We start from the raw sequence: 12,662 nt of genomic DNA, 5'->3' as shown, positions 1-12,662 counted from the left end.
GAGGCTGAGGGGTGACCTTATAGAGGTTTATAAAATCCTGAGGTGCATGGATAGGGTAAATAGACAAGGTCTTTTCCCTGGGGTGGGGGAGTCCAGAACTAGAGGGAACAGGTTTAGGGTGAGAGGGGTAAGATATAAGAGGAACCTAAGGGGCAACTTTTTCACACGGAGGGGGGGTGCATGTATGGAACGAGCTGCCAGAGGAAGTGGTGGAGACTGGTACAATTACAGCATTGAAAAGGCATCTGACTGGGTATATGAATAGGAAGGGTTTAGAGGGATATGGGCCAAATGCTGGCAAATGGGACACTAGATTAGGTTGGGATGTCTGATTGGCATGGATCAAGTTGGATCAGATGGTCTGTTTCTGTGCTGTAAAGCTCTATGATAAGCCAGTACAAGTTCCTCAACTATTATTCTTGTACTATGGAGTAAAAGGTTTTACTGGGCCATAGGGTGCTCTCTTACTGGAGAGAGATGACTGGTGATAGTTTAACCTGAGGGCCACCATGCCTCAGGTGAGGGGAGACCTTGAGAAGGAGAGTCCTTCATGGTAAGCTCAGCCGGTGTGGCAGTTGAGTCAATGCTGTTGGCATCACTTTGCATCGGAAGGCAGTTGTTCAACCAACTGAGCTAACCAACATCTCACCATGGAGCTCAGTACTGCAGAAAATACTTTTAAAGAACTATGTCCAGGGGAGTACGTCTACTCGTACTGTATAGTCCACTGACAAATATAAAGAGCAAAAATTCAGAAAAGATTCCCTTCAATACCTGAGCAACAAAATGAGATGATCTTTGATTGCAGTGTGTAGGCACAATAACCCCAACATTTGGAGTGTAGTTAATGGGGTTTTATTGATTATATGCCTCAGGCACTGGTGTGAATGGCTCCATTACATAAGGTATGACCAGAAAGTCAAAGATGCTAAAATAAGAGATGGCAGTTCTGATGGGGAGTGAGGACTTTAAAATAAACAACTTTAAATTGAAAACATGTTTTAAAAGGGAGCTTAAAATAAGGGTTCCATATAGTACTGGGGTTTCCCCTCTTTGTAAAGGACAGTAGATGGATTTTAATGCCAACCACCAATTGTTTCATGGTCACCATTACAAAGACTGATACTACACACACAGAGAATGTTATTGCATCCATGCAGATGTTTCTTTAGATTGGATTTCCTACAGTGTGGAAACAGGCCCTTCGGCCCAACAAGTCTGAACTGACTCTTTGAAGAGTAAACCACCCAGATCCATTTCTATCTGATTAAAGCACCTAACACTACGGGCAATTTAGCATGGCCAATTCACCTAACATGCACATCTTTGGACTGTGGGAGGAAACTGGAGCACCAGGAGGAAACACACAGGGAGAATGTGCAAACTCCACACAGAGAGTCACCCAAGACTGGAATTGAACCTGGGTCCCTGGCACTGCGAGGCAGCAGTACTAACCACTGAGCTACTGTGCCACCCCAGATTTCACTTTCAGGCTTTAGGAATTGAACTTAAATTCCACCAGGAATTGTCAAGCATTCACTTGGCCCTGCTGGATTACTGTTGACCTCATTCCTGATGAAGGACTTTTGCCCATACCATTGACTCTCCTGCTCCTCGGATGCTGTCCGACATGCTGTGCTTTTCCAGCACCACTCTCTTGACTCTAATCTCCAGCATCTGCAGTCCCCACTTTCACCCTGCTGAATTACTAGTCTAGTGACTCTGCCATTGTGGCACCATTAGTAATCCAATGGAAATGGGTCCTACAACAAAAAGCATTTGAGAACCTGTGCACAAGCTCTAATTTCTCTAGGCTAGGATCTAGTGGATCCCTTCGAGGACCGTGGAGATTTTTCAGCCTGTGTCTGACAGAGTCTTCCTTTGTGAGTGAGAGAGGGAGAAGAGTACAAGGCAAGTAGCACATAAGAGAAGGAAGAATGAAAGGACAAGTCTGCACACTTTATATAAATGAATGACAGTTTTTTTTTGAATACCCAGCTTTTGACTGCAGAACTGTCAAACAAAACAGAACTTCTCCCCAACATTCACCAACTCTGCAAAGCAGCGAGAGTAGACTGCTAAAAACAGACTATTTGTTTTATTAGATAGAGCTAATGGCTGTTTAAGGACCTTATCCCACTCTGGTCAGTAACCTTTCCTGTAGTGGGACAATAGGAGCCACTTTTTAAACAACAAAACCGAGAGTGCTGGAGGTCTGGCAGTAGTTGTGGAGAGAGAAGCAGAGTTAACATTTCAAGTTCAACATGTCTGGTCTTCCAAACCCCAAATGGCCTCTCTCTGTACCAGAATGACACTGAATTTTTTTTATTCCCACCTGCAATGTCAGCAGTTTGCAGCATTCCTGAGGCCTATGAACTATTGAATATTTTAATGAATGGTCAATATTGTGGACAGGGTCCCCGGGAGAGACATGGAGAGTTTTCTTTTCACACAGTGTGCTGTTGTGGTCTGGAATATGCTGCCTGATGGAATGGGCCAGGCAGGTTCAGTAGTAACTGGGAAAAAGAAATTGGCTAAGTATTTGAAAAGGGTGAAAATTGTACAGCTATGGAGAAAGAGCAGTGGAATAGGACACATTAGTTGGTTCTTTAAAAGAGCCATTACAGGACTGATAGGCTGAATGGCCTCCATGTGTGCCATAGATTCGATAACTCAAAATTCCCCTTTCTGCATCCCATCAATGTACCTGAAACCCCCCCAACCTTAGCTGTGCGTCTCATTGTGCTCCTGTCAGGTCTCCATCATTTTGCAGTTTCTTTTCTCTGTGTCTGATGGACAGTATTGGGTGTCCACACCCAAGCTCACTCTGTGTCCCTACACCCCTTACAGCCAACAAGGAGAGGAGACCTCCACCTCATCAACCCGGAAAAACAAGCAAAGGTGAGTAAAACTTCTCCAAAAGATGTCTGAATCGCAATGCCTTGTCCTAGAGTGAGAATGGGGAGAGTGACCCCGTTCCTGTGGTGTGTGATTGAGGTGCTGAGGGTTATGGCTGTCCTTTGATTTGATCTGCCAGCAAAGCGGTTGCCCGGGTGGATCCCTGAAGCAGAAAGGGGGGTGAGAGTCCGCAAACTGCACTGGTCCTTGAGAACAGCCATTGACTCATTGCATCAGTAACTTGCATTTATGTAGCACCTTTCACACAGTAAGAATGTGATGAGACACCCCCAGCACAGGAGCATTATCTCACAAAATCTGGACAGGTGAGCCAAAGCTTGGTCAAAAGTTTTAGGAAAAGCCCGAGACAGAGAAGTGTGGGGAGTGGGGGTGGGGTGTGGGGAAGAGATGTGGGGGGGAGCAGAGGAGCTTTAGGGAGCTTGACACCTGGACAAAGCAAGGAACGGCCTCCAGCAGTAGAGCAGCTGACAGTGGGGAGATGTAAGAGGTCAGGGTGGAGGAGTGCACAACTCTCGGAGGTGACAGAAACATGGAGAGTAAGGCCATAGAGGGAGAATAAAACGTTTTAATTATAATAGTGCTGGACTGAGAGTTAATGCAGGCCAGTGACAGGGTTGGTGGATGAAAGTGACTTGGTGCAAGTTAGAATGCAGACAGTAGGGTTTCTGGAAGGTGGGTGATGGGCAACCAGGAAAGCACTAGAATAATTAAGAGCATGCTTTTAGTGGTCAGCCTGGAAAGTGCTGCAAGTGAATACTCTCTCCACATAATGACAGAAAGTAACACAAGCAAATTGCTTAAAGTACTGTTATTAAATTGACACTTGGGGGGAACATGAAGTGACTGAGGAACTGGAAAATGTTTAAGATTGACATAGCAGTCCCTTAAATGTTCCTGTGATGCGGATTGTTCAAATAGGGAGTTCACCACATCGTGTCAGGAACTGTCAGCTACTCTTGTGGAACTTATGAAATGTATTAAGAACCTCCCCCTTTCCCGAGCACAATCACAAACTTATAAACTGCTTCAGGAATGTAGGTACAAAAGAGTGAGCCCAGGAAAATGGTTTTATTAAGAGAGTGAACCAAGGCCTGTAAGTCACTTTGGAAAAACATTCAAATACTTGTTGGGGAAAGTTTGAGTTTGGAAGGAAGTCAGAAAAATTGTGCGTGAATTAGAGAAGGAAAAGTTATTGAATGGAAGAAATACTAGGAGAAAAGACATAAGGATAAAGAGAGAAGGTTCGATCTTTTTTGAGATCATTTGAGACCATTCTCTTTAGGAAGCATGAGGGATTCAAACATCAATATTTCTTGGGCATACAGGAATGAAACTATATAGCACGTGACTGATAATCCCGATGACTCTCAGATAGTTATTTCATCAGACAGAACACTGCGCCAATAAATCTTAGATTTGTTATTGTTTAGGATTATTCCTGTTTACGACCAATGAAATAATGAGGGGCATAGTTAGAGTTAATAGTAGTTGTCTTTTCCCTAGGATGGGAGGTTTCAGGACTTGAGGAAACACTTTTAAGGTGAGAAGAGAGAGATTTTGGAGAAAGGTGGGGGACACATATTTTACACAGAGGGTGGTTTGCATATGGAATAAATTCCCTGAGGAAGTATGGATGCAAGTACAACTACAATGTTTAAAAGACATTTGGATAGGTACATGAGTAGGAAAGGGTTTGGAGGGTTATGGGCCAGGAGCAGACAGACAGGACTAGTTTAGTTTGGGATTATATTTGGCATGGACTGGTTGGACCAAAGGGTCTGTCTCCATGCTGTATGACTCTATAACTCTATAAATGGTATATTTCTAAAAAAAACCTGCATTGCTCAAACAGTTCTGTCGATGAATATGTCATCTCTCCCAACCAAACCCGCTGAGAACTGGATACTCTGTTAATCATTAAACAGTTCATTTTCTTCTTGTCAGATTGAGCATCTCATGTGGGTCTGAGTAACTGCAGGTATGTCCCTACATAATTACGGCTCATGTGCATCTGTGTGTGCTGCTTATGTCTTTAAAACAAACAGCACCAGGAAACCTTTAACCAGTAAACTGGAGAAAATTTTATTGAAGGGAAAGTGGGTGTATTACCAAAGCAATAACTTGACAAAATGTTGTAGTCACCAGATCATGTGGGCGGCACGGTGGCTCAGTGGTTAGTGCTGTTATCTCACAGCGCTAGGGAGCTGGGTTCGAATCTAGCCTCAGATGACTGTGCAGAGTTTGCATGTTCTCCCTGTGTCTGCGTGGGTTTCCTCCAGGTTCTCATGTTTCCTCCCACAATCCAAAAATGTGCAGGTTAGGGTGGATTGGTCATAAAAAATTGCCCTTAGTGTTCAAGGGTAGGTTAGGTGCATTACTCAGGGGTAAATGTAGAGTTACTGGATTAGTGGTGCTGGAAGAGCACAGCAGTTCAGGCAGCATCCAACGAGCAGCGAAATCGACGTTTCGGGCAAAAGCCCTTCATCAGGAATAAAGGCAGTGAGCCTGAAGCAAATGTAGAGTAACAGGGTAGGGGAATGGGTCTGGGTGGGTTACTTTTCGGAGGTTTGTTGCGGACGTATTGGGCTGAAGGGCCTGTTTCCACACTGTAGGGATTCTAAGTCCATAACGCATCATTTGTAGAAATATCTATTGGTCAATAAACACAGTCACATAGTCATCCCACACAGTCTGCTGGTTGTAGTCTCCATAGTCAGTTACAGCACACCCAAGTTTCACTACATATGGTCAAAATCAGCATAGCCCCATCACACTGAGTTATAGTGTGCATAGCCACACCGTGGAGAGTTTTACTGCACAGAGTCACATCATGAACAGTCAGCTCACACAGGGTTACAGTACACACACAGTCACATTGTGCAGAGCAGCAGTTTACACAGTGAAGCCTTGCACTGTCCCACCATGTATCTGTCAACACTGTGGAGAGTCACACTGTGAGCTCTCTCAATGTACAGAGTGACATCACTCAGGGTCAGACATCTCCCTGTACAAAGCAAACTACGGAGGGACATACAGTACATGGATACACTCTTTAGCATGCACCACACAGGCTCCAACTACACTCTGTCAATGACACTGCCTCTCCACGTAGCCTCCTTTTAGCAACAATGTGGAGTTATACAACATCACCTCCATCTCACCCCAAAAAAGAAATTAAAACAACAAACACATTCTTCAGCTTGCATTAAAGCTGCTAAAGATCAGGGAAACTGCCTGTAAATCATTCCGTGTTCAGGGGCCTGGGTGGTGCAATGGGTTAGCAATATCACTTTCATCTTGATCACTTGGGTTTGGATCCAGTCCTAATCCACTCCACCCATTGTAAAGGTCTTCCATGGAGTGACTTGACAGCAGTTTCAGCTTCACAAGTCTGCAATGTTTACTTGTAATGGTTTTGCAGTTACATTTGGGTTATTGTTTTATGCATGAGTGTAAAAGATGAGGGTTGAAAATCAGTGAGTCGTGCACACTGTGGGTTTGCTCCCTGGGTAGCCTGTTCTTCCTTTTGCTAACACTTGTTCCTAGATCTGAGAGTGATTGATGTCGACACTGGAAGCAATAGAGAGGAAGAGAGAGGAACAGCCACAAGTTGAGATGGTGGATGGTGCCAAGGTGTTGCTGTGAGGACATCTCAACACCATCTGTCCTGTCCGTCTGTGCACTTCATTTCTCCCTCCAAGTCTGAGCTGTGCTGTTTTGGGAAGACTGTAGTGGAGAGTACAGCTGGTAGAATGGGGACCTTCCCCAAACTAACGGGGATATGTGGAAGGTGTGTTCATCGTGGATATAGCAAATCCAGTATTGTGTTTGCAGTAAATGTCTGTTCCACTTTTACCCAGTGCAGTTACTTCCCTTTGGCAAACGATTTGAATGATTTGTCCTTTATGTGTTGCTCGTGATCAGCAGAGCTGAAACCAGATGGTTCCAAGCAGCGTGGTGTGATGGATGGGAGTTCCTCTTTACTCCTTTCAATCTACCTCCCACCCCTGCCATCACAGGAATGTTTGTACAAATTTGAAAACCACTGAGGAAAACATCTTTGCTTTTTTAGTTCACAATCTAGAAATGGTTTATTTCGAATAGTCTGCACTCTATCATTACTGCTTCCACCGAATTGCACACATATCCCTGCACCTTCCAACAGAGCTTTCTTTATTTGTACCTGGGGTATCTCTGGCTAGGCCCAGCATATATTGCCCATCCCTATTTGCCCAGACAATGGTTAGGAGTCAACCATGATGCTGTGGTTTGGAGTCACCTGTAAGGAAGATCAGGTAATGATGGCAGATTTCCTTCCCGAAAGGACATTAGTGAACGAGGTGAGGTTTTACAGCAAGTGACAATGGTTACATGGTCCCCACATTGCTGACTTTTTATTCCAGATTTTCATTGAGTTCATGTCACCATCTGCCAGGGTGGGATTCTAACTCTTGTCCCGGAACATTAGTCTGGGGTTCTGGATTACTAAACAAAAACATGAATTGTGGATGTTGGAAGTCTGACTCAAAAACAGAAATTGATGAAGAAACTTATCAGGTCTGACAGTACGTGGGAAGAGACAAAGCAACATTAACATTTGGAGTCTATTTGCCCTTCTCCTCAGCCTCTGAGCCTCTGAAGAAGGGTCAATGGACTGAAGACATTAATGCTGCTTTCTCTGTCCACAGGTGCTGTCAGACCTGCTAATTTTCTGAATCGCTAGTCCAGTGACAGTACCACTGTGCCAACACCTCTCCCTGGATGTAACTGGCTTACTTACAATGATATCATCCCTGAGGTACCCGACCTGATTGCTTTAACCTGTTCCCATTGTTTCATTCCAGCTGCAGTGGTAGTCATTGCATGGTCGCTCCAGGTGTCCCTACCTGTATGTTGAAGTAGGGCTCAGTGGATGTCCAAGACTGACAGTTCCCTGAATTCACTTGTTGCTTTAGCATTGTCCATTCCCATGTCATAATGCAATTAATGGGAAAGCAATCCTCATGAAGATGGGGCAAGACTTGGAAAAGCTGGGCAGAGACACTGATCATTGACATTCCAGGGATTGGCCCCCCAGAGAGAAGCTTCCCTCAGAAAATTACAGCCCAACGCCATTCTGCTGAGAAACCTGATGAGAGGAGGCCATTCAGCCCTGTTCAACCATTCAATGCTGGCTGACCTGTTTGATAACATTATCTACTATCCTGGTTCCCTCAGCTTTAATGTCCGCATCAAAGAAAACTCGATCAGTTTTAGTTCTGAAGTTTTCACTTGGCCCACAGGTTCTCACAGTTTTTTTGCAGTGAGATTTTCCGTTTTGCCTTTGTGTGCTAAAGTGCAGCTTTACACCATCCCTGAATGGTCCCTCTTTCATTTTAAGATTTCGACCTTTGTTCTGAACTGTCCCACAGAGAAAACTGCAACCTACATCAATGACAATCCCTCCCCGAGTTGTCCATTCCTGAGAGAATTCAAGTTGAGTTTTTGCAACCTATTTCCACAGTTTAACCCTCTGGCCCCATTCTGCAGTGTTTCCTCTCCAGATCGATAAAGCCTTGCTGAGATCTACTAGCCAGAACTGAGCACAGTACATGAAATGGGATCCAATTGGACTTCTGTGAAGCTGTTGCATAACTTTCACACCTCTGTAATATAAGGCTTTGTGCTCTGTATAACAATCCCAGCCTCAAACATTCTAGTGACATATACAGTCTCACACACAGCATCAATGGGTGACCTTCCTCTGACCATTAGTGGAGAGGAGATATTAAGGCCTTGAACATACATTATTCCAGTCCATGGTACAAAAGGTGAATGGCCATTGTCAGTCTCATGTCCAAGTTCATATCCTCCAGGTAATTTTCAGATGTCAGAACCGCATCATTATGAAACATTAATGCATCTCTCCCAGAATCACATTGTACCTCTTTTATTCCTTTACATCACCAATCACTTCCCACCAACACAACCAGCGCAGGTTGCTGTGATAATCCTGGCATGCCCTCGCTGTTTACCTTGTGGGTATCCCACACCCCATGCTCTACAGTGGTTCGAGAGGCAACACCTACCCAAGGGGCAGCTGGAGATCAGCAAGAAATACTGGCTCAGCCAGCGACACCCACATCCCACGAGCAGATAAAAAGACGGTGACTTGAAAAGAAAGAATTTTGCATCTTATCATAAGGAAACAATCTCGCAACCCAAACAGAAAATGGAAAATCCAGGAGTGGTTTGAAAAACAGGAAACTTTCTTTTGGAAAATCCTGCTGCTTGTTTCTGTGGAGGATTTCCTACCATGCTGTGAATATATCTGCTGGTGTGTCCTTCCATTAAATGGAGAGTCAACCTTGTCTCACACGATGAGATATTGATGAGACTTTTATCATTTCTTTTCTGTATTTCTGTTCAATTCTTTCCCCATTCAGGGGATTTGTTCCTCCTGCAGTTTGTTACCAAAAGACAATTCTGGATTAGTGGTGCTGGAAGAGCACAGCAGTTCAGGCAGCATCCAAGTAGCTTCGAAATCGACGTTTCGGGCAAAAGCCCTTCATCAGGAAAGGGCTTTTGCCCGAAACGTCGATTTCAAAGCTACTTGGATGCTGCCTGAACTGCTGTGCTCTTCCAGCACCACTAATCCAGAATCTGGTTTCCAGCATCTGCAGTCATTGTTTTTACCTCTACAATACTTCTTTATACAGTGCATGGAGAATAAAGAAATAAGCGCTGAAAATGTGTTGCTGGAAAAGCGCAGCAGGTCAGGCAGCATCCAAGGAGCAGGAGAATCGATGTTTTGGGTATGAGCCCTTCTTCAGGTTCCTGAAGAAGGGCTCATGCCCGAAACGTCAATTCTCCTGTTCCTTGGATGCTGCCTGACCTGCTGCGCTTTTCCAGCAACACATTTTCAGCTCTGATCTCCAGCATCTGCAGTCCTCACTTTCTCCTGGAATAAAGAAATAACCCAAGCTGACTCACACAATCATTCTAAACCAAGATATGACCCTGATCCACCTGAGGAGATGTTCTGTCAAATGACTGAGAGCTTGGTCAGTGAGGTTGATCAAACTGAGCACTTTCAAGGAAAAAACTGAGGCAGAGAGGGCAGAAACCGAAATTGCTGGAAAAGCTCAGCAGGCCTGGCAGCATCTGTGGAGAGAAATCAAAAGAAAGGCCACTCGACCCGAAACGTTAACTCTGATTTCTCTCCACAGATGCTGCGAGACCTGCTGAGCTTTTCCAGCAATTTCTGTTTTCGTTTCTAACTGACAGCATCCGCAGTTTTATTTCGAGAGACAGAGAGATTGAGGAAAGTTACTCCAAAGCTTAGAACTTGGGGCAAGTGTCCCAAGCTGTCCCTGGAGGAGCAGTTAAAATCAGGAGCATACAAGTGGCTGGAATTGGAGGAATATCGAAGTCATGAAATGGACTGCAGGATAAGAAACAGAAGGTAACAGATAGCAAGTATTTTTCAGCCTGGAAGAAATTTTGTAGTGGAGTCCCCCAGTGTTCATTTGGGATCTTTGCCTTTCCGGGTACATACAAATGACTTGGATCTTGGTGTACAGAGGACAATCTCAGAGTTTGTGGATGACATAAAACTTGAGAGAATTCTAAATGCTGAGGAGCACAGTGCAGAACTTGACAAGTGGACATTGGCAAGTTGGTGATGTAGGCGATAGGTGGTAGGTGAAGGTCAATGAGGAGAAGTGTGAGGTGATGCATTTTGCTACAAAGATCACGGAGACAGAATAAAATAAAAGATACTGTTTGAAAGGTGTGAAGGATTAGAGAGACCTGGTGCATATGTTCACAGGTCATTAACGGTGATGGGACAAGTGGAGAGAGCTTTAGTAAAGCATTCAGTATTCTAAGATTCACAACTTTGTGCATGGAGCATGGGAGCAAGGAGGTTATGTTGAACCAGATATATATATGAGCTCTGGTTAGAACTCAACATAACTATTGTGTCCAGTTCTGGGTGCCACTCTATTGGAAAGATGTCAATGCATTTGAGCGAGTGTAAGAGAGGCTTATAAGAACAGTTCCAGGAATGAAAAGCATCAGATCGGGAGAAAGATTGGAAATATTGGGACTTCTCCTTGGAGAGCAGAGGGCTAAAACTTTTGCTAAAAGTTTTCAAAATCATGAGGAGTTTGTTCAGAGCAAATGGGGAAAAACTTTTCCCACTAATAAACGGATTAAGAACTAGAGGCACAGATTTACATTGTTTTGGGAAAGAAAATGTAAATGTGAGGTGAAGGAAAAGTATTTTTTTTCCCACTCTGTGAGTTGTTAGGAACTGGAATGCACAGCCTGAAAGGGTGGAGATGCAAGGTTCAATCCAGGCTTCCCTGAGGGTCTGGGATGATTATTTAAAAAGAAACCATGTGTAGGGTTGTGGGGAAAGGGAGGAGATCGGCACCAAGTTAAATGCTGAGAGAGCTAGTACAGACACAATCGGCTGCATGGTCTCGTCCTGCACTGTTACAATCCTGCGATGCCAGAGAGTTGCAGGGCTGGAGGAGATTACAGAGATGGGGAGAGATTTGGAAACATTTGATGATGAGAAGATGATGTGGTGTCATTGCAAGCTAATTTTGAGGCTGTCCTTGAGGTGTTGGCACATCTTCACATCCCAACAGGAATTAGGGATTAGGAAAAGGAACTATGGTGACTTCCCCTCTTTCTAAGACTAACTACCTACTCTCTAGCCCTTTATAAACCCCGTTCCGATGTAGTGCCTCCTCATGTCAACCTAGGTACCCATCCCATGAAGCTTTGCCCTTTGCCCTTTCACATATCATGTCAACTCATCTACTATTCACCATGGACTGACCTCAGCACACATGTACAGATGAGAAGGAAATAACATTCTGATAAATAAAGTAAGTGCGCTGCAAAGTTCACTATATTGCGAAAAATGTCCTCACTAAAAAGGTAAAGTTGTCATCAGACCAGAAGACTACTCTCCAATTAGAAAGAGGCAGCTGGCAATGGTTTAACCAGAGGGTCACTGAGCCTCAGGTGAGGGAAGAGGTTGAGAAAGAGAGGCTTTCACAGTAACCTCAGAAGTGAACCCCTACTGTTGGCAGCACTCTGTGTCAAACCAGCCATCCAACCAACTGAACTAACCAAATCCCTACAACCTCAGAAATAAAAATACAATTGCTACATTTAAATTTCTTCATTTCAGTGAAGCTTCCTTTACATTTCTTTCAAGTACAACACATTCCCACATCAAAGAGTTCAAAGTCATTTCTTACTGTCCGTCAAATTGTGAGATGGAAGGCACAATGCTGTGACAATGTATCTTCTGAAATCAATTGTACTGCATTAATTCACCGTGATAGAGAAGCTTTCTCTGTTGGCAAAAATCTTGGATAGTGTACCCAGAGATTTTGTGACGTTAAATATGAAAGATTTTCTTTCTATCACACATCTTGTAAGCTTAGGGTTTGCAAATGCTGAAGTCAGTTACTCCAGTTGCTTTGCACACACAGCAGTATGATATTGTGATTTGGTCAGGGTATAAATATTGGCCAGGACTCCAGGGAGAACTCCCCTGCTCAACTTCAAACTGGGACCAGTGGGACTTTCAAATGTATCCAAGAAGGCAGACTGCACTCTGGTTCAGGATCTCATCCTCTGACAGTGCAGCACTCCCTCAGTATTGTACTAGAAGTGTCCATTTGGATCTTATCCTCACACTTCTGGAATGGGATTTGATACTTCTAATGGAGGGACAA

The 12,662-nt window shown here is 44.1% G+C and overlaps 1 protein-coding gene across 26 annotated transcripts in view; it reads left to right on the top strand.

Annotated features, from left to right (window-relative positions):
- srcin1a (SRC kinase signaling inhibitor 1a) overlaps positions 1-12,662 on the top strand; it is a 525,004-nt gene that overhangs the window by 329,256 nt on the left and 183,086 nt on the right. For 17 of the 26 annotated variants that reach the window (XM_072561312.1, XM_072561311.1, XM_072561305.1 and 14 more), the window contains one exon: positions 2,851-2,901. The exons of the other annotated variants lie outside the window; for them this stretch is intronic. In XM_072561312.1, the coding sequence (XP_072417413.1) occupies positions 2,851-2,901 (51 nt within the window). The remainder of the gene's footprint in view (positions 1-2,850; positions 2,902-12,662) is intronic. 26 annotated transcript variants of the gene reach the window in all.

This window comes from Chiloscyllium punctatum, chromosome 42 (assembly GCF_047496795.1).
Source record: "Chiloscyllium punctatum isolate Juve2018m chromosome 42, sChiPun1.3, whole genome shotgun sequence".
Classification (NCBI taxonomy): domain Eukaryota; kingdom Metazoa; phylum Chordata; class Chondrichthyes; order Orectolobiformes; family Hemiscylliidae; genus Chiloscyllium; species Chiloscyllium punctatum.
This window is presented reverse-complemented; position numbering and strand designations above follow the sequence as displayed.